We start from the raw sequence: 23,184 nt of genomic DNA, 5'->3' as shown, positions 1-23,184 counted from the left end.
ATAAGGGAGGAATGACTACACTAGATTCGGTCAGCTCTCTGCTCTAGACTGCTAAAAGAAGCCTGGAAACTAAAAAGACACTTAGACTGATCAAAGTGATTTCATGAAATAGCAGATGGTCTTTACCTTGTCCAACTTTCATGAGGATCTTCATGGTTTTTGTCTGGCACACCCCTCCCTCCTGGTTATCCAGGCCCTCCAAAGACCCATTTGATGTTGCTGATTAAAAATAAAAGAAAAATAAATAAATAAAAATAAATAAAAATCAGGAAATCAACAGGCAAAGTGATGTGAATATGAATGTCTGAAAGCAGAAATCTTTCAATCTACCAGGACCTGTACTTGTTGCTTGGGCTGACCTATGGAAAGTTGTGAAATGTTGAAAGCCAAAGGAATGAATACACTGGTAATCCATACAATATATACAAATGGAGGAATGTGTTATCGAGGTTTCAAATTTCCCCAGCAACCTTTTTTTCTATGCATAATTGACTGAGTGACTTGGATGAAAACACAACACCTAGCTAAAAGGTGATGGAGTCAGCTGAAAAGGAAGCCTTGGCAGGCTCAGAGGAGCAAAGCACTGAAAATTCACCTTTTTTTTTTTTCTTTTCCCCAACAATATCTTTATAATCACCACATTACACCTGCTTCCTCTATTACAAATCTCCTGCTGGAAGAAGTGAACGCGTACAAAAGACCCAGGTGAAAGCTGAGATTCTGCACTGATTGGAAAACCATTTAATATTTTAAAGTACAATCTCACTTTTCTCAGCATTGAGGAGCCTCCGCGGGGGTGGGTGGTGGGGGGGAATACGCTCTATTCTCACGGAAACCTTTTAGCTCGTACAAACAAAAGGCTGCGTTTATATTGTTCTCGCTTATCTAGGCGCTGCCTGGAACCACACAACCCCGTTGCAAGCCGACACTGCCACGCGATTTGAGCACGAAGTACAACTCCCTTGGAGAATCCAAAATGTTGAGTCATGGTCTAGGGGTGCATCGCTGTTTTCACGCGAGCCAGCTGTTGCTTGCAAACCCCCAACAGCTGCTGGAAAACCATTCGGCAGCTCCTCAGCCCTGGGCATCACTGTCACCCAGCATCACGCTGGGAACTGGCCATGGTGGCAAAGCAGGCATGTCCACCTTTGTTATTTCGGGAATGCATGGGGGGTCTTCCCACCCCGGTTGTGCTGGGGGTACAAATTTCATCATCATTTCTTGGAGCTGTTTATCTAAGGGCCAAAATGCAGGTGTGAGCAGGTGTATGTACATGCACCAGGCCACCAGCTGGAGAAAACAAATAGAAAATAGGAGATAACGGAGCTCGCTGCTTGTCATGGCCATGGAGAACTGCTTAAGCAGCACTTTCCTGCATCTGCCCCTCTCCTTTCAGCTTGGGATCTAATTCAACCAGGACGTCACACTGTTCGGACCTTTGTTTTTAATTCTCGCTCCTTCTCTTTCACCTTCTCTGGGGATTTTCTTTCAAATGCAGCCGATGTATATTTCCTTTTTCCTTCACAATGTCTTCCTAGCCCCACGGCAGTATTTTTCTTGCTCTAATCTTCTCTCTAGCTGTAAAGATATAAACCCCATACTTTTGAACCCTGCTTCCTAGCCTTTGATCTGCTTCTTGTTTTTGTTCCACTTCTGCCTCTTTTGTGACTAACTCGAATTACAGCCACCCTACAAACTTCCCAAATTGTGCTTTCTTTTCCTAAAATTCCCTTCTCCTCATATGTGGTCCCTCCCAGATCCTCCTCTTGTTCCCTCCCCCTGTAAAAACATGACAATGGCCATTCGTGCAACTACTTTTTTTTTTTTTCCAACTTGCAAAAAAAAGACTTTTTAAAATATAAAAGAGCAGAATGAGTAATTTAAGATAAAAGCTGATCTGAAATGTGCCACTGCATTGCCAGGCTCTGAAAATAATGGAGACATATAGGTTTGTTTTCTTTAGGATTTTTTTTTTTCTTTCCAGAGGGAAAAAAAATCAATACTAAGAACAAGTTCTGGACATAAATCAAATGTGTCTTTGCTGAAAGTGTTTTTTATGACCTATTTGCCAATGTACCAGCACAAGGACAAGGGAAAAAAAAAAAGCAGTAAATAGAAATACCAAAGCTGAGCATCAACTGAAAGTACAACTAACAAACACTGACTTTGTCTTGTGGTTTCTGCTTTTTAATAGAGGCAATGGGTGCTCACATCTCCTTAAACACCTTCTACTTGATTTTAATTGAATAGAGTGCTGCTGCTTCTGAACATCAATGCTTTTTTTTATTCTTTAAAGGCCTATCCATTTAACCCACAGAGCAGGAGACCTCAATAAGATGCAGAGGATGCAGTCTGACCTCAGTACAGAATAAGAAAGTAAGACGGCAAAAATAATGCAAAATTACTTCAAACACAGTTTCCAAACGGGGAAGCCCAAACGTACAATGAGTCTGGTTGTATGCCTACGCGAGTGCAATCTGCCTCACTTGCTTGCTAAAAGAATGCTTTCATAGCTTTGATGTCAGATGAATGAATTTGCAGAAGTATTCACTTTTTCCACAGTTCTTCAAGGGGATTTTGGAAAGCCTACGTTATAGCTCAGAGTAGAGAGTGCTACATCCCCAGGAATGGGGAATTTTCAAAGAGGAGCATTTCAGTGACAAAGCAAAGTTTCCAACTCAGCTTCTCCCTGTAATTAAACCGACAATTACCCAAGGCCACTGGAGGAAATTATTTTTCAAAATTCATTAAGACTATCGAAATATAACCTCACATATCCCTGGTGTACCAGGAAGAAAGTGGGTAGTTTTAAACACATATCGTTTCAAGCTTTGAAAAGCTGCATGAAGAAAAAGAAGTAATCTTCGACATCAGAGAAAACACAGTTTCATACTGCTAATGCCCCTTGACAGTTTACTTGCAGAAGTCAAACAAGGGAGTACAAAATGTTCCTCAACCACTTGCCACTACCCTTCTATACTGATCTTCAAACGAAAATTATACTCATTATCGTACAAGTTACTCCACTGCACCCACATTTCTGCAGGAACGTGACCCTGTACCTGGAGCTCCGCTCACACTGAAAGGATATTTCAAAAACAAAAAGTGTCTGCGACAAAGAATTTTGGGTATAATCACAGAAATGTAACACAGATTCTTTCCATCTAAAATGGAAATGCTACTCTCTAGTGTGTTTCTATGACCGAAATTTAGACCTTCCATTCATTTTATTCTTATATACATTTAAAATAGTATTTAGCTCTAAACATGAATATATCTTAGAGGCAATTATTCACACATTAACGCATGTCCCTGTGCTAAGAAAACTAGATACTACTTCAATATTAACATTAATAAACATAATTAATGATTAATATAAAGTTTCTCATGAGTATTAAAATGTTCTCAGGATCCCACACTTCACTTTGTATTAATACAGCAACACACAGGAAACGAAAAGAAAGAACAATGTTGCTAGACAGGTAGCAAAATATTTTTAAATTTTTTGATGGATAGGTACCTCTGATTTTCTGAGACCTGTCCTGTTCTACTGGTGTCAATTGCAAAACTGATAATTACAGTCAAAAATGCACTAAATTATTCAGTCAACAGTTTATCCACACCTACAAATAAACACATATAATTGCCCTAAAATCCCTGGTAATTTTAGGACTTTCTAACAAAATCATAATAATTTATAGGCAACGTTTACAGTAGTCGGCCAAAAATTATGTTTGAGCTCTGTATAAGCACTGCATGTCTGCATTCCTTGAATACATCAGCAGCTGCCATTTTATAAGGAATATAAGTTTGGGTTTTCAACCTTCAGATAAAAAGCACAACTTCCTATGAAATTACAGTTAAGACATGTACTTACTTTGGAGAAATTAATACACATTTTCAGTTTTGTAAAACACTGCCGTAACATGTCATATCCCTTACACAAGAGGAAATGAAATTACTCAGACCAAAGAATTTCATTTCGGCTCTGCCTTCCCCTGTTTGAAATATAGAAATTATAAAACAAACAAACAAAAAACAAAAACAAAACAAACAAACAAAAAACACAAAAAACAAACAAACAAACAAAAAACCACTAGCTTCACAAGTGTTGTTTATTGTACAGAATGCATTAGTCATAAATGCAGAGGCAGGGAATCTGAGCGAAACAGAGTCAGCTGACGAGAATAGTTCCTGGCTATGATTCTTATACAGTCCCCATGGAGAGGAAGTAATATTACATTTTAATATGTCTTCATTTGATTGTTATTACTCTGCCTCCCAGGAGGCTAAGCCACTGCATGGATCTTGGCTGTTTTCAACCTATCAGGTTGGTAACATTGCTCTAATCAGATGGAGAATTAAGCTGCTGGATTTGTGCCTGTGTATAGCTTTCCATTCACAAAGAGATTAGAAATGAAGGCACAGTCACAAAAATTCAACTTCCTTCACTTACAAAATGAAAAAATGCCATCACAATTACTTAAAAGAAAACATAGGCAGACCAAAATCTCAGCCTCTTAATTCTGCCACAATTATTACCCATACTTTTATGTTTTAGGATGATGAAAAACATTACCTACTTGCAAATTAAATGTCACATCCTTTGAACCGGCACAACTTTATAATATATTTATTTCTGGAGTTTGAATACGAGATGGACTACATGCCTGAAGAGAGAAATTATGATCGTCATGCTTAATTTTCCTGTGAAAACTAAATGGACATTAAACCACAGACTATAAGAATGAAGGAGTGATGTCAACTGATGGGTCAGGGCAAAATTGGTTTTGTCCCCCCTTAGTGTGCTGGATGACACAAGCCATTTGGTAACATATCAAGGACAAATAATTGATGGTGTTATCAGGAATTAATTGCTGCTGGTGTGCATCTGTTAACAGAAAAATAAGAATTACAGGTTTCTTTGGGGTAGCTCAGCATTGTCCAATAGTAGTGATTTTCACATTTTTTTTCTTATATACTGCTTGAATTCAGCATCATAAAATACATTTCTCAAAACTAGAGCTAAATAAAATCAAATAACCCTACCCATCTCCACTTTTCCCCAGCTGTGCTTAGAAATGGAATGGAAAAGCCTGAACAGCAGCAGAAATCCACAAAAGCTTTAGATCCAACAGTAGTAAGAAGTTATTCTTAAAGCAAAGCTGCACTTGATCTCATATGCACTTGCAGGATTACTAAGCCCATGTAAAGCTTTTGAGGGTTTTTTATTTTATTAAGTAATAGAACACTGTTTTGGCCAGGCATCATGTGTTTGTGCTCTGACTGCTTTCATCTGCTTTTGGTCCTTTTAATGACTCTCTTAGTAAAGCATCAAATAAATAATTATTCTTTCCCATAAATTATCTAAATTTATGGGGCAGGTTTAAGAACACCAAAAATCACACACTGAGAAACCACAAATCACAAGATCACAACATGGAGGTTGTTTCTAGACCAGCCAGGGATGAAGAACAAGGGAGCTGAGGTAATAGAAAGAGTGTTTTAATTAAATGAAATTAAATTCCTTTTTTTTCTGCTCCTTTTTTTTTTTTTTTTTCACTTTCCCACTTAGTAGCAATGCCAGATCTGCATGGAGATCTGAAACAACCCAAAAAAATTATTCAAGCCACTCATGAAAGAACAGGTAGCTTGGCAAACACTATGTTGGGTGAGCTGCAGACGGTTTAGAGAGAAGATAAATATAGTAATTTCAACTACTAGCAACTAACGGTTTACCCTTGCTTGTGGTGACAAAAAATGAAACTGACACTGAAACCTTCACTTTTTAAAACAATTAAATTGTCTTCTGAAGTGTAACTGGCAGTGGCCCCAAACCTGGATCGCAAAATTTCAATGCATTAAGAATCTGTCGATGTGCCGTCTGGGTTTCTATCTACAGACTGGAGACCTCCTCTGTTTAATAATTTGTGCTTGAACAGCGAAACCACCTCCTAACTTTTCCAGTGAGGCAAAGAAAGGATCTTAAATAAAAAAGATTAAAAACCCGCTTAATTTGCCCAATTAATACAATATAGGAGACTGAGACGGCAATGAAAAATGTGTAAAAAACACTTACCAATAATTTTGCATTTTTCTAACAGGTTTGGGTTTATATTTGTCCTACTTGCAAAGTCAAGGTGGCAGCAGAATTTGGGGAATTTTTCCATGTAAATAACATTTATGAGCTCTCATTCTCTTGATCTTATTCCATACATTTCTTCAAATTGAGATCGATTTTTTTTTCTTAAACTGAAGTTTACGGAGTGTTCATAAATACTCTTGAAGCCAGTCTTTTTCTCCCCTCCCTCCACATATGAGGCAAAACTTCTGTGTGAAGGAAAGGACCAGAAATATCCCTTTTTCTTTTCCACTTCTCATCCTTGTTGGTTTTTAAATTAAGTCCTATGTTGTATGTCTCAGGATTTATATCTAAACAGGATCCGCAAATTATATTCTGCACAGCAAGTAGGCAGCAATGCCTTCCCCAGCCAAGCTGAAACCAGAACGAAATGAAGTAAAATAAAAAACAGGCCTCTTCTTGCCTGGAAGAAGACAAAGGCTCTGCAGGGAGATTTTGTGATTCACTTTTCTAACCACTGCTGTAAAACGTATCTTGCCCAAATGTGAATGGCATGACTTGTAGTACTTAGATGGGACTCATGGTATAGGGTCCTTTATATAATTCCCCATAAAAGTCTTCACTTGTATTCATATGTTAAGAGAGGGACAGATTTTATTACTGTTTCAATTTTTTTGGGGGTGTGCAATGCAGAGGACATGAGCAAGACAGAGCAAATCAGCTCTGTACTGTAATATACCTCGGTATATACCAATGTTTTAATTCCAAGCACACCTCTGGAAATCCATAGACTTTCCTCCCTGCATCTCATGGCATCCAACTGAGGGCTGCCCAAGCACAAAATAGGGAGCGAGTTCTTGTAAAGTTTCCTACATTCCGAATTATTCTATTAATTCCAGGGAGGCATGGCATCATACAGCAGGAATACAGGTGGTGTAAAGTAAATAAATAAATAAGTCCTTTATGTCAACAAAGTCTTTCCATAAAGGGAAAAAGAGACAGTGAGCAAGACAGAGTTGGAAAATTACCAAGAAGCTGTGAGCTCTGACTGGTTTCTGCTGCCTTTCACTTGAAAAACAGCACCACTTTATCTCTAGGTTAAGGAATACCACAGTTGAAGTGTACAAAACAGCAACTATTTGCTGAATTATTATCTATTACAGAAGGTCACAACATCCACCCACCCACAACAAAATCCTACTTGCTTCACTGCTGTCAAGTGTCCCTTTTCAAAATTCTCTTGTAATGATTTAGAGATTATATATTAAAAGAAAAATAAAAACATCTCAATACTGTATCACTAAGAATGACAATTTAAGTCTTTCATTACAGTTCAGCATTTGTAAAAGTATTTCAGTTCTATATTTCACATACGCTGAGAAATGTTGTCAGATAATGATCTACTGCACACAGGGTTGCTTCTAGTTTACATAAACAAATTATATATTTGTGAGTGCTGAAGTAACTGTGGCAGATGTAAGCCCACTAATTATGATGTATTCAGCGTATATCAGAAAGTATGCATCTCAAACAGATTACTAGCTAGTTAACTTGACCAACCACAAACAAGTATTTTATGTAAGTTCATCCTTTCTCCCGGCACACTACTGGCAAAAGCCTCATGGATAGGGAGAAACATTTCCCCACTACCACAGCAAGCTTTGCTTAACAGTTCAGCTGAACAGAACTAATGCAATTAGTTAGCATTCAGGTTACACTGATTGTTGCTAATGATAAGCAGCCTTGCTGGAAACAAAAGCAGCAGCTTTAACATTAAATGAGGACCTATTTTCTGTATCATACAAACTCAACATCACTCTTCAAGGATGTTCATCTGCCTTGACAATCTCTCTGGTTTCTGTCTGAAACACTTGGATATGAAAGGGTTATAGTGAAAGTTCATATTAAATAAATAACAAACCTCTTGCTCATTCTACTGTCACTAATTGCATGCAATGATATTAATGACCCAGTAATTGCTATACGAGTAGCACTGAAGTGGAAAACATCATTTTGAGGCAGAGTTCACCTCTTGGTGGTAGGACTTCACCAGTGACTGAGTTAATGGCTAGTGACAGTTTAGAATATAACACTGTGGATGAGAAAATGTGCCAGTCTCATGGTTATAACAGCTTAGATGGACATGACGTTATTTGCTTTGACCACACAGAGTCCAAGAGTAACCCCAATAAAGTGCCACAGTCAGAGTTTGCCCTATGGATGAACCTCATTCCTTTCAGGGGAGATGCTCTGTACTATAACAATCTAGAGCAATTTTCCACATGTTTGCTTCAATAAAAGAATACCTTCATCTCCTGCTTTTACATCAGGCACAACAAAAGTGTGCTTTATTGCAGAACACAAAAAGCTATTTACATCATCTAACTATCCTTCAGCAACACAGAGTTTGGCACCTTAATACTGAGATCAATTATGATACTATTGGATGACTGTGCACTTGGCAAAGATGATCAGAAGTTAAGCACTATTTTGATTGCAGCATGTTTATGTTTGTGTTTAGAACTTTCAAATACCCATGGAGTAAAACTTAGTGAGGGAATGTTGCTGAAATAAAGCAATCTGAATTTCAAAGTTGCTACAGGACCTCTAGTTCAAATACTCACCATAAGAAATTAAGGGGTTTAGCTTCTTAGAAATTATCACATAGGCACTTCTCTGTTCTTTTTAAGAAACTCCAACAGGACACATATGTTAAACTTCCAGTGTTGGAAAATTTGAGAAGTCATAACTAGACATGAGAACTGATACATTTAATAATGGTATTAATACAGTTTTTAATATTTCACTATTGTTTTAATAGTGTAACATTATGAAGTTATTTTCTTTTGCAACACAAATTATTTATTTAATGTCTTGATTCTGCTACCAAATCCAAATCAAGTTTCTGCACAGGCTGGGGCCAAATACCTGGAAAGCAACTTTACAGAAATGGCACCGGGGTCCTGGTGGACACCAAGATGACCACAAGCCAGCAACACGCCCTTGCAGCAAAGGCGGCCACCAGCCTCCTGGACTGCATTTAGCTGAGCACTGCCAGCAGGTAGAGGGAGGTGATCCTTCCCCTCTACTCAGCACTGGTGGGGCCACATCTGGAGTGCTGGGTGCCGTCACAGGCTCCACAGTACAAGACAGATGTGGACTTACAGCAGCAAGTCCAGTAAATGCTCATGGTCTAGATGATGAAGGAATTGAAGGATCTGTATAAGAGAAGTGGCTGTGGACCTGGAAAGAGAAGGTTCAGGGGGACCTTATCAATGTGTATAAACACCTGGCAGGGGGGGCGCAGGTAAGGAGAAAGAGCTGGACTATTCTCAATGGTGCCCAGTGACAGGACGAGAAGCAACAGGCACAAACCGAAATGGAGGGAATGCTGTTTAAACCTGAGAAAACCTCTCAAATATGAGGGTGACTGAGCACTGGAACAGGTTGTCCAGGCAGGCTGTGGTGTCTCCATCCTTGGAGATAATTCAAAACGCAGCTGGACGTGGTCCTGGGCAACTCACTGCAGTTGAGCTGCTTGAGCAGGGGACTAGACCATCTCCAGAGGTGTCATCCAAACTCAAAACATTCGGTGTTCTGCAATCAACTGTACTATTGTGGTCTGGTGCATTTACGCGCTCGTGTGAAATACTTGAAAAACAAATCCGTCTCGGTGTCCCCTGCAGGATTTGGATTCAGACTTCTGTTTCTCTCACAGCAGCTCAGTGAGCACATAAGGACAAGTCTGCTGCTGCGGTTTAGTTATTTTTGCTGTCTTCATCTACTGAACAGAAAACAGATAAATCATGCTAACAAAGATCCGAACATGTTTTTTGAAGCCAGCCTTATCAGCTTAATACGGACTCTTCTACCAGAACTGCTAAGACTACCTTAAGCCTAATCCTGCTTTTACTCACAGAAATAGTTGCATGATTTCCTTGGAACTGAAAAAAAGCAACTGGAAGACTGCCCGTTAGGGCTTAGTTTTATAGTCTGATTTATCAGAAATAAATCCTGAAATATTCTTCCTCCAAAGTTTCTAGGATTGACTGAAGTCAGGAAAGAAAGCCAGACACGTTTAACCTTGTTTTTCAACCATTTCAACCCTGTGTTTAAGCTAATGCAGTTCTCAGACAAAAGTACATTTCTCTCCAATCCAGCTACATAAAGATTTTAATGAGGCCAACAATTTCAAGTATTTTAAATCAATTTCATTAAAGCCTTTATAAATGCTTATACAGTTTCTGGTCTTTTATGTTAGGACTTAAAATATTGTAATATGTAGCAGATATAATACAAGTAACTATAAAATCAAGACTGATCATCCCAACTTGATGAGCTAAATGCCCATCACCAAACTGAGGTACAAAATGAAAGTTAAATGTTTTTCAGTATGCTACTGCACTTACAAATTTCAGTTCAGACAGAAACTTTCCTCATAGCATGGCATGCCTTCCCAATGCACACCCCTTTGATTTAAACAGTTACTCATATCCTCCACACTCAACCCAACCCTCTTCTGCATGTAGTCTTATTAAGGATGTATATGTAAATATGAGAATATATACAACCTGTAGAAGATCAGAGTTTGTTTTTTGCAAAGCACTTTCAAGTGTCCCTTATCGTGGGTATGTATACTATAAACACTTCTAAGTGAGAATATTGTTCATTTTTTTTTTTGTAAATACTGCATTTCCAGTATTTATAAATTGTTTATGAGGAACTAAAAAAATAAGAAAAATAAATACTGACTAAAAATATTAAACAGCTTCCTATGAAATTTTAAAACCTGTTTAATTCATGAGTATTTCCTGAACAATTCTTTCTTCCAGTCTGAATAATTATTCTTCATTTTCATCTGATTTCCTATCTATTTGGAATACTTGAGGTGTGTGGGGGAGGATAAATGTATTTTTTCACAAGATGCCATCAATTAACAAACCAAGCATTCTGATCTTTCATTTCCTTCCCTTAGGAATAGAGAAATAATAACAGATTTCCTGCTGAACTATCTCTGTCTACTTTAAAGGAGATAAACGGTCGGTATTGCCTAGGTAATGGCACTGAATATGAACAAAGTCCATCAATCTGAAACAGCCTTATTCTCTTACAAGACCTGTGTGGTCTGGGACAAAACCCCAAAGGACTATGACTCCATTAATCCTGTAGGTCTTAGACTTTGTTGGAAACCTGAAGCTGCACAGTGATTTTTTTTTTGTCCAATCATATTATTTGTATGAGTGGTATTTATATTTAATTCAACAAGAGCTAAGTGCTATTGCTGATATGTCCCTTAAAAGACTCTCAGCAAAGTCAAAGACTGACCTCTGGATATCATTTTACACTAAGAAGAAATAATTTATCTAATTTTCTGAGGAAGGAGAAAGGCAAGGAAAAAAAGTATCTTTGTACAGCTGGGATCAGGGTGGCTATCATCACATAAGCTTTCATTAATATCATTACCACCAAAAATTAAATAACAATAGATTCCTGGACCACAGGAACAAAAAGCATGGAAAATGTATTTGTTGCAAAATAAATGGAATTGAAATTCTGATACAGTTTTTGTCCAGGTTTGGGCTAGTTCCGAATCAATCTCCAAACAAAGGAAAACCTACTGTTTCCTTTCAGGTATCTCTCCCTAGGTGTTTAGGGGGTTGCAGGGAGCTGCAAGACTGAAACCTGCCTCAGAGAAGTGTCAGAATGACCAGCCAGCGAGATTAGCCAGCACTTACACTGTTTGGTCCGAATACTAAAATAACATTTTAATGTAAATCTATTTGGCCATGCAAAGAGATTTATTCTTCCCAGCTGGGCTGTATTTCAGGGCACAATCTATATTGTCCTTTAATGTGTTCTTCCTCAGACAGTTATTGCCCTTTAATTGTAACAGGATGACAAAGTGAAAACATAAAAGCCTTGTGATTTTTTTTCAAACCCAGCTAATGCTAAAGTTTCAGAACGACTGTTTTGATTTCAAAAGCCACAGTACTATTAAAGCAGTTATCCAAAATGTAGTGCTACTAGCCAGTATAAACCTTTACATCAGTCAGGGATCAAATATATACGTATGTTTTTTAATTGAAGCCAGAGGCCAATTATGTAAGTGGGTCACTTAAAAAAAATTGAAAAAAAAAACCCTCAACACTTAAGGAAAGCTGCATATTTCATTTTGCCAATGTCAAAGCCAATGAGCATCATTAGCTTGGCAAGCTTGATTAATTAGGCTGCAGGCAAAGCAAGCATTTTAGAGGAAGCCTTTCTAGGACCATTCTGTAGCCTCTTCCCAAGTCTCAAGACATTCTTTTACAAATTTCAAACAGGTGAAGACCTCATTGCAGGTCACTTATTTTTTAATGCTGATGACGCCAGCCTATAATCTTCATTTTTGTTTATGCAAAAAAAGAGATGAAGTGCATGTGCGTGCTTGGCCAAACTATCTATGGAGCGTGCCGGCGGCTGGAAGGCAGGCCGCGCTGCTCCCTTCCCCCTAGCGCAGCTTCCTCAAGGAGCTCCCACTGCAAACCCAGGGTGCCACAGTGTTCTGCATCATCTGACTAAAGGCCAACTTTGTTGGGAAGGGTTCCTCAGGACAACTGCTGTTCACGGAAAGTAAACATCTTTGGCATATTATGTATGATTGTACTGCACTAACACGTCTCCCTCCCATACAAGAAATGCTGCATCTGAGAGAGACAGTGACGCAACTACACCACGACCCAAGTACTTGCATATCAGTCCCCTAGCACTGAGAAGACACTCATTGCTTGTTCTGAGCAACCCACAACAGCAGAAAATCGTACTTCATTCCCTAACCATGCCAAGACATAAAAAGACCTTTTAATGCAAACATCAGAGTTGCAAATCTGTACACCCTTCTTCTGTGTAACTTTGCCCTTCACACAGATATTTATGTTGTTGGGCATGATGTATCTTCCTTCATGCATCTGATTAAGGATTTTCTTAGAGACTTATGATATGCTAGCTAAATGGTCGCATATTTTAGGGTAATCGAACATTAATACGTCTGAGATCTCAAGTACATTTGACCTTCTCCAGTTCCACTGAAAAGAAATCAGGTAACGGTAGGAAAAAGAATCTATTAATTTCACAGGAACCAAAAATTGATGATAGCAAAGAAAAGAAAAGCAAGGACACTCTGTTACATCATTTATTCACTTTCACAATACCATTCAGTATCATTTTTCCAAGTACTGCTGTTCACAGAATTAACTCTTCAAATCCTGATACTCATATTGAGGAGTATATTGCCAAGAAATGGATTATTTTTGGATTAAAGTAACATTAAATGTGAAAAAATGAATCAGACTACATTTTCCCTTTTTTAAAAAATTGTGAATTGTGTAATGAGAAAAGTTGCATTTTATTTGCTTAGATCTAGGGAAGTACTGAGTAGAAAAGATCGCCTTCTGCTACGCCTATCATGAATACATCTGGAAGATATAAAAATTGTGGCTTGAAGAATTCCTGTACAATCACATTTCCCTAAAGGTACACAGGTTTCAGGAAGCTGCTTCATGCTGTGTCATAACTCCTCATCCCAAAATGACTAACTCCCTAATCTGAATAGAGATTTTACTGTTTAATACAGCTCCACAAACCACATGCTATTACCTTAGAAAAACAAACCATGTTTTCAAGTAATGGCAAGATGATAAAGCTACATGACAATGCACAAAACATTTAAAGGGCTGACAACAGCCTACCAACATAAACAATGTGAGGTTAGGCTGCAAATGCAGCCATAGCCAGCACTGCAAAGATGCTGGGCTCAGTAAACTCCTGTATCAGGTTTTTTTAATGCCCCTTATTCGAGGCAATACAAGATCTTAAAAAATTTCAAAATCAAAAGCTGGCACATAAAATGCATCATTGCCTTCATTTCATTGCACTCCCACCCTCCCCCCAAAAACCCCAACAAATCAAGACAAAACTTCCAAACAAACAGAAAGAGGAAGAAAGGGGGAAAAAGGGAAAAGAGTCAGTGGGAGACCCAGTGCATTCCCCTTTTGAGCCCAAGCACACCTGTTAAATTACAGGTCTGAGAATAGAGATGTACACAAACTACTTACAGCCTGATTTGTGTACATGATTAAGATGTATTATATTACTTATAAAAACGACAGTAAACATCCTGACTACCAGAACTTGCGCCTGACAAAGGCTGTCTCAGGTCATGAGCTTTTGAACGCAAACTGTTAAAATCCTATCTAGCTACAGTATCTCTGTAAAATGGTGTCCTAGCTGAGCCTTGGCCTAGTTTTCTACCCCTCTTAGTGTTTCTGAGACAGACATCACTGAGTTCATTGTTTTCTCCCTGAATGACAGAAGAGCAAGAGTTTTAGTTTCAGGATGGTTGGGGTTTCAGTTTGGTGGGTTTTGGTTTTGTTTTTTGTGGTGTTTTGTTTGTTTGTTGGTTGGGTTGGGTTTTGTTGTTTTTTATTTTGTTTTGTTTGGTTTCATTGTCTTTTTGTTGTTGTTCAGCCTACTGAAATATGTGGGTATCCCTGCTGCAGCTCAGTTAGTATGCTAGCAATATAGTGATAAATTATCCATTTGTTTATGCCAGAATGAGCAGGGAAAGCAATATCCTAAGGCACTCCAGTAGTACTGAAAGGCCACTGTGATTTTTGAGGCATTAGGCTGAAGGCTGAGCAAGTTCTTTCAACCAAACTAAACTGTGATCTTCCAGGAAATACAACGTCTATTGTGTCTTATTGCTATAATGAAATAATTGTACAAAACTAATGAAAATGAGACATATTTAATAATTCTCTGGGTAAATCCATGACATAGATACGACAGAACTGACAGGGTATCAGAAAGCTCCATTTATGCTCATAAATTTCAGGTAATAATTGTAACGGTGCCATTTGTTCCACTACAGCTAGTCTGCTATGGATGTTTTTAAAAGCAGCACTAAATACTGAACATATTTCATCATTAAAGCCAACTATGAGAGCGTGGTCATTTTTATGCTATGCATTTTCACTGGAGTTATGGAAAACTATCTCTCAGCATCTCATCCTGCAGCTTTTTACCCCATTTAGTCTCACTGGATTTCAGTGGGAACTTTGTCAAAATTAAATGCTATGTAAGTGGGATCAGGCTTTTATGTACCCGCTGACTAAACAGAGAAAGCACCTATATTAAGTGATCCTTTGTCCAACCTAAAAAAAAAATGTTTTATATCTTCCACAACTGTTACTTAGTAATTTATATATCTAATTTTTAATACAGTGATTTCTTACTCAAGTTTCTGTGATATACAACCTGGTTTACACAAAATGACACAGTGTGTGCCATTCTGGATTTGACTGGAAAGTGAGCACTCATTTATATTACACGAATTTTCATTTCCATTTTAAAAGTACTTTCTCAGAGCACTTGTAAAATTACCAATATTTTTAACTAAGAAATTAAGAAATATTTAGAATTGTAGATATTATATGAAATAGTTGTCAGCCCTGCTATTTCAAGGAGGTGCAAGAAATAAGACACACCAGTATCTAACTCCCTTGTAACTGCAGAAAAGTCAATGCACAGGATTTGTCCATCTCCTACTAACTGGTGATCCTTGCTCAAGACTTCCAAAGTCCCTGTCAGGCTAAATGAGATCCACAGGCCATAGTATTACAATGACAAAATCTAAACTAAGCTGAGGTCTCAGCTTATGCTAACTCCTGATTCACATCATTAACTTTACACATCATAAGTAATTTGAATCACTAAGCACAGTGGTTACCTCCAGACTTGCTTTCAGCCATAAATACCCGATCAGATTAAAACTCACACAAAGTTTATATTGTTGCATACAGGTCAGTGTCACACACATTCTTTTGAGAAGTCCAGGATGATGAAAAAGGAGGAAACTCAAGATCATGTTAGTCTAGGTTTTGCCCAAGAACCCTCCTAGCTACTGTATGGAAACAGTGGGCATGTATTGCAGCTGGGTATGCTCAACTACAGTAATCCTTGCGAGGAAATTACACGGTCAAAGCTGGCACTAAAATGGCCAAAATATCACTGCCAGAGTCCCTTGACCACACGAAGCAATGGCCAGCCATCTCACATAGCTCAGCCTCAGGTCAAAATGGCCAGGGCACCCTACTCCTGGTGCAAGGGCCACCAAGGGCAAGGCCAAAGGCATGGCACGTCACTAGAGCTGCAAGCAGGAGACACACAACGGTTTAGCTGCACATCATAACTTTCAATGTGAATAGAGGACACAATACTGTGCACAAAAGGAGAAGCCCTTTACAGGCATACAAGTACAATCTGATTTGGTTTACACAAACCAAGGAGAAAAGAGACAAAGGCCCCACGGAAGTCAGGAATAATGTTGAAAATATGCTGGCAAGGAAATATTTTCAGAGAAGAAAATACAAACCCTTTCACATTCTTCTTAGTTTCCATATAATGTACAAGACAACATACAAAAGAATAAACAATTACATTTAAAAGAATGAATAACTGATATTTTGAACTTACATATGACGTAATAGTCTTTGTTCTTCTGAAATTCCAGGCCCCAGAGGTTAGGACTGAACTCTTGAAACTTGATGGTAAACTTAACATCTTGATCTGGCTTGGCACAGTTGAGTAGAGGTGTATTGTCCTTTCTAATAGCACAGCTGTCTGCTTGGTCTTTATCAACCATGTAGACCTTATAATATTCATACTGGCCAACAGTTTTAGAGTCCACCTTTGGGCATATAATATCCAGTTTGTCTCCTATCTGCGGATATAGTACCAATCCTTGTCCAGGAAGGAATCTAAAACAGAACAAAAGAAAAAAGAGAGAAGAAAAAGGCAAAATGTGAGCCACTTGACAAAATCTCATCCAAAAAAGTAGCAATTGCAATGGACAGAAAGGAACAAACACACAGTTTCCAAAACCAAAATGACAGACTGAGCAAACCAGATTTTAATAGTTTGGGTCTGACTCAATTTAATATCAACAAGATGTTTATTTAAATCTTGGAAATTACAGATGGATTGAGTTTTATAGTCTTAATCCCAGTTCTGGGAACTCTAGAAGGTTTTAAGTCTCTGGCAGGCGCTGCTGTTTCTTCCACATTTGGCCATTTACAGCAGCTAGTACAATGTCTAATGGGCTACAATCCTGTTTTTCCGCTTTGGTAACATTTCTACTATTCTTGCACATATTTTGCTAATTTTGGACAGGGGAGAATGACAAGAATAATCTTTCAGCCTCCCCAGAGCAGCAGCCATGTGGGAAAGGAAACATCTTAGACTTTAAGAGTTAACAACATTACAATGCTGACTGATGTTACTAGTATAACACAAAGGAACACCAGTCACTCACCAAGGTCATACTAAAAGACCTGGGGTGGACAGAGACCCACCTGACCCAAGGGCCATGCCTGCCACTGATAAAACACTCTTCCAAAACAGCGTGACTGGTAGACTACACTGATTTCTTTCATGAACTCTACCATTACCATCATTACTTTAGCCCTTTTTTCTTTCTTGTGCTACAAGTGAAAAATGGGTGTGCTTTTGCTTTAGTATAGATGAAGACTTCTTACACAAACTGGCAGTAAACTTTGTTTGGGGTTAAGCTTGATACTGTATCCTTCCTACTTGTATCAACTAACAGACAAACTTCACCACTTCTTCACCAAAGAGAAACATAAATTGTAATTATTTATAGTATCAATTAATCCACAAAATGAGGAGCCTTGTTCTCATGAGGAGCCTTGCTCTCACATGGACAAAAGCCGCAGCAGGTTTGTTTGTTTCTTTGTTTTCTCCTTAAGATATATTTGTTCCAATTAAGGCCAAGAAGCACATGTTTTAGAACTACAGCCAATGACACAACATACTTGAATGCAAGACCTAAAAGCCTGACTTTCTTTCCTCTTTCTCCTGCCTGCCAGCCTTTTCCAAAGATCTTCCTTAATGGAGAATCGGACTGAAAAACTGACTGAAACAACTGCTGCTTAATGAACACCCTTCTCCAAGTGCTAACATTTAAACAGCACAAGTAGTAAATCTAGCTTATTCACAGGCAGCCTTTCTGGAAACTTTAAATTAGAGTATTAAGGCCCAAGCTGAACAAAGCTGTAGGCAATGGTGACCTCCAGCCTCTGGCTTGGCTAAAGAAGCCCATCAGCACACAGTAGTACTGAGGGAGAGCTTACTAAATTAGAGAAAAGGATGATGCGACACCCCAAATTTCGAATCCATCATTTACAACCACTTGCTCCCACAGAATGCAAGTTTATGATCTGTGCTAATTGAGCGGGATTATTTTCACTCACAAAGGCTGTGCAAGAATTATATTTGTTGTGAAGCAGCACAGAGCAGGACAAAGACATGTAATTACAGATTTACAGAAAAAGAACAATGCAATGTTATGGCAAGAAAAGCGACTGTTGATGTATAAATCACTGCACTTTTTTGTGTCGTGCAGTGTAATTCCAAGACAACAGAAACCAGGCTTGGCCACGGCTGTTCAAACTGAGATGCACTGGAGAAAGGGCCGAGCTGTGCTTCTTCCTCCCCACCTTCCTGAAAGCTGAAACGGTGAAACAAATAGAGAGGTGGAAATGCATCCTCCTCAGAGCCACCAATCTCGTGAGGGGTGACAAAGGGAGAGGCCAGCTCTGCCAGGACACTGAGGACATGGTGGGAGGAGGACCACAGCCAGCCAACGTTCCCGAGGGAGCAGAACAGATCCTGGCTCAGGCTCTCCCCGGGGACCAACTCCAACCAGGCAAAGGGATAGTTTCTGAGCTAACACCCACGACTGACTTTGCCACCTTGTCGGACCACAGCCCCATTTTATTTTGCTCCTGTGCAGCACAGTTGTACCAGAAATATGAAAATTACTCATATTCCCCCATTTGCATGCCTGGACAAAGGCTGGTCACTGTATGATCCCACCACTCCAAATATTTCTTCCTGCTAGTAATTCTTCTTCATGTAATGCGAATGTGTAATATGAAACACGTGAGATTTCAGAGGAACAGATCTTTGTTTTTAAATCAATCAATTCAGATTCCCATACATAACAAATACGAAATTCATAAAGTTAGAAACGCGCACCTGTCTGTCATTATCAATAATTTGACCTAAAAGCTGTCCTGAAAAACAAAAACACTGATTCCAATTTTAGCTGTTGTGTATGTATGTGTGTGTCATGAAGCAGCAGCAGTATACATTCTGCATGCAAACTCCGAGTGCAAACAGGCTGGGTTTAGATTGCCAGGCGATACTCAGAAAGCAGCTAGCAGAGAGAAAGCACACTTGTGTGCCGCAGTTAAGCAGCCAGGAATTGCCCCATAAAAGGCAGAGGACAGAACCACCCCCAGCAGACAGCTAAAACACATTTTACAAGTGCTTTAAACCGACGCACTCGTTAGACTTTATGGCAGGGGAATATTCACGCTATGGCTCTGAAGTCTGTACAGTTTGAGAACTAAACTCGGTAAATCCCGTTCCCCTTGAGTTTCTGAAGTTGTAGGATCTAACGCTGATGGGATTAGGAAAGAAAAAAAGGCTGAAAATGAAAGGATTAATCTGAGAACTTGATTGTATTGAAATTTTTTCCACAGTTTGCAGTTTTGACCGTGACCTTTGCAAGAAAGATATTTTTCCAATTTACTTTCCTTATTTTCTTACAACAATAAAGCACAAATATGGATGGAGAGAATAAAAAAGTTTCATCTCTCATGCATTTCAGTTCAACCATAAAACTTAGTGGCTGATTAGTAGTAGGCATGATTATTATCCCTTTATTTAATACTTTTGCTACTGTGTTTTCATAAAGACTTTAAATCATTTGCTGGGTACTAAGCATTTTCTGAAGCCATTTATTAAATGTCAGGAGGATTAAGACTACTGTTTTATGATCCAATTTTGAAAACCTTACCTCTGAAAAAAAGAAAGTATATTCAGCCTTAGTAGAGGTTAATAAAAACTTCAAGATTAATCCTAAACCTTTATTTCTGCAAGTGCTGATGTAGCCTTAAGCATTCTGGGGTAGCATCAACACTTATGAAATGTTTGCAGGATGGCATCTGTAAAAATAGAACTAATAAACTGGCTTTTAAAGTCTGGATAGAATGTGCCTTGAACCAATTAAAAAGCCTTTTTTTTTTGTTTTTCCCCCAAACAGAAATATAATAAAGATGGAATAAGAGGTTTTCAGGATCCTGCGACTGATCCTCGAGGAGGCTGTGTTACACCGATGGTTGCTTGGGACTGTGACAAGCTCTCCGAGCAGTCAGGATAGTGACAGCACTGGAATCATTGCTTTCTATAAAAAGCTAACTTTCGAACTTTCTGCTTTTCAACTCCAAATGTTCTTTACTGGGAAATCTACATACCAATATAGGCCCCGTTGCCCCAACAGAAACTTAGGAGAAAAGCTTAGCGAGTTGCCTGACTCATATCTGCCAGCAGTCAGATACAGTGAGACTAGAGCATTCGATTAATCTTTCCCACAATTAATTATCCTGGTGCTTACTGTGAGAAAGCATAGAAAAGCGTATTAAGTACAGCAAAAGCTGTACGATGAAATTAATGCAGTTTCAGTCTGGCACTTTTGGATACAGAGGGCATTTCTACTGTCAGCCCAAAATTAGTGTATTGTGGGTGACATCTGACATCTGTGCAAAGCCCATAGATGTGAATGCGTCCCCCGCGTCCAACTAGTCAGGCAGCTTATCAAATAACAGCAACATGCAGAGTTCCCAAGCCTTTTTAAAAATAAGTATTATATTAGATCAAAAAGTCACATAACACACAAACACAAAATAGAACAGAGTAGTCTGTTTCCCACTTCCACCAGCATCACAAAAATTTTCTTTACCATGCTTGTTTTAAGGCCCAGCAGTTCCTGGCACTAATGTACCCTTACTGGTCGAAGTCCTAGATAAATTAAATTTTATTTTGAAATTTTACAAAAAATAGAATTTATATTATTCAACTTATTTCCAACTAATTTCTTAAGAATCTACTTCCTGTTTAGAGAAAAAAGTCACATTCAGCCATATTAAATTATAAAGTTTTCCTTAATGATAATCACTCAAATGTGCTTAATTTCATAATAGTAAATTCTCAAAAAAAATATACAACTTTAACTGCCAGCACTGAGAATATTCTACTATTCCTTACTACACAGACATTCCTAAATCTGCAAAATTATCAACAAATTCTTAGAGAAAAAAATTCTTAAAGAGATTGTGTTAATCTTGACAGATGTGTTCTCACGCTTTTCTCAACTTGCAAAACTACATATATATACACACATACTATAAATACATATATGCACACTTAGCTTTAATTATATCCCAGTAATTATAAAATAAATGCAATTTTAGAAAGCATGTTAGTACTTGTTGTGCGTTTTGTGTATTTAACTGGAGAAACAGTGCCAAATTTCTGTGCTTTAATACCTTACCTGAACTAATTGGTGTAGGTAGTTAGCTTTAAATTAATGTAACAAAAATAACCCTAAAAATGTGAACAATCAAGATGTTTCTTAAAATGCAGCCTGAAACCTTCTGTTAGGGAACCCTATCCACTTAACTTTATGAAGTTAAACCAGCAGCCTGACTATAAAGTTATTCATTGAAAAGTTTTATTAAGGAAATGTCATGAATACTAATAACACAGTATGTTAGTCCGTTACTCGTACAAGTGCAAACTGAAACAGAATACAGAACAGCATTGCATGCACAAGTCCTTACTGTTTAAAAAGTGCGGTTATAAATAGTATATGTATGCTCATCTGGCTTTTGAGAAAATAACAACGTTCATATTTTGAATATCATTTTGTCCACAGGAGAAATATTTAAACAAGGCAAAAGTCCTACCAGCTTGATGAAAAGCAAATAAAAGTTCCAGGCTAAGGTCCTAGTGATTTCAGTGGAGTACCAGCGGGCTAATCACAGCCTGCTGAACGAGATGAAAACCAGTTTACTGATTCCCAAATACTTTGAACTGAATAAAATAAAAAAAAACAGAGACCAGGGATCTCTATAAGACTCCTTCGCTCCATACAGAGCTTTCACATTAGTTTCTGTCATATTCAACATCATATACAAAGATATGCCACGGGGATACAAAGTGTACACCCAGCTGTAAACCTGAAATGCTTTTTTGCAGAAGCGGTGGTTTTATAGGACTGATCTCACGCCAGTTTAAATGGATTAAGTGAATGTGAATTCTGCAAGAAGCACATCAGTAATTGCTGTGGAACAGATAGAAAAACAAGCTTCATCAAAAAAGAGTGATGTGGAGTCTCTGTCTCAAAATGGGTATGGAATTTGGTTAAAAAGAAAGGCACTACTCTCACATGAAGTCTCTGCAAGAAAAATGACCATAGTGTGACACAGCAAGATGACAGTTTGGCTTTATGCACACAGACCAGCAGATGAAACTTTGAAAACAAAAGAAGTACAGCATTTCATATTATTAAAATTCTTTTAAGTGAGTTTTGGAAGCTACTTTTCTTTGTCAGTGCGGTATTATCAAATTATTTTAATACTGTAACAAAGTTTTACAGAGCATGCTAAATAGGGATGTTTTTGAATTTAAATAAAATTTAAGAAGTTTAATCTGCTGACCTTTATTTATACGTAACATTTTTCCACGCAGTTAATGAAACTATTCATGTAAGCAATGGTTACTTGCATTAATAGAGCTTGCAGGCTAGAAACTAAATGGAACTCAAACAAATAAATAAACAAATATATTCACGCTCATCTCTTAAGATCTTTAATTGTAAATACCACATTATACAAAGCAAGAGTATAAAATACCATAGCAAAAGTTTCTAAAGCTGAAGCTCTTGTATTTCTCACTTCCATTGCAAGGGAAGAAGCTCTTTTCAGGGCTCAGGCTCTCCTGCAGTAAAACCTGCAGCAAGCCCATAAATGCCTTGAAATAGTTGCTTAAACTATTGCTAAATCTCCATCCTGGGGTTTGTGGTACCTCCTTGTCCCTTCCCCTTCCTCACCTCCAAAGGAGCCCATCTTTTTCAGATCACCCGGGGGAAATGCCTGCAGTGCACTGAAAAAGGGAATGGTCAAGGGTTTATTTTGTTT

At 38.2% G+C, this 23,184-nt stretch overlaps 1 protein-coding gene across 1 annotated transcript in view; it reads right to left on the bottom strand.

Annotated features, from left to right (window-relative positions):
* Positions 1–23,184, bottom strand: part of EFNB2 (ephrin B2) — a 44,299-nt gene that overhangs the window by 5,489 nt on the left and 15,626 nt on the right. Inside the window, exons 2-3 of the mRNA XM_082076321.1 lie at positions 16,595–16,878; positions 127–219 (exon numbers count right to left, since the gene is read on the bottom strand). Coding sequence (XP_081932447.1) covers positions 127–219; positions 16,595–16,878 — 377 coding nt within the window. The remainder of the gene's footprint in view (positions 1–126; positions 220–16,594; positions 16,879–23,184) is intronic.

Source organism: Streptopelia decaocto (assembly GCF_964273445.1).
Source record: "Streptopelia decaocto genome assembly, chromosome: 1".
Lineage (NCBI taxonomy): Eukaryota > Metazoa > Chordata > Aves > Columbiformes > Columbidae > Streptopelia > Streptopelia decaocto.
The sequence above is the reverse complement of the archived record's forward strand: the minus strand, read 5'-3'. Positions and strand labels throughout refer to the sequence as shown.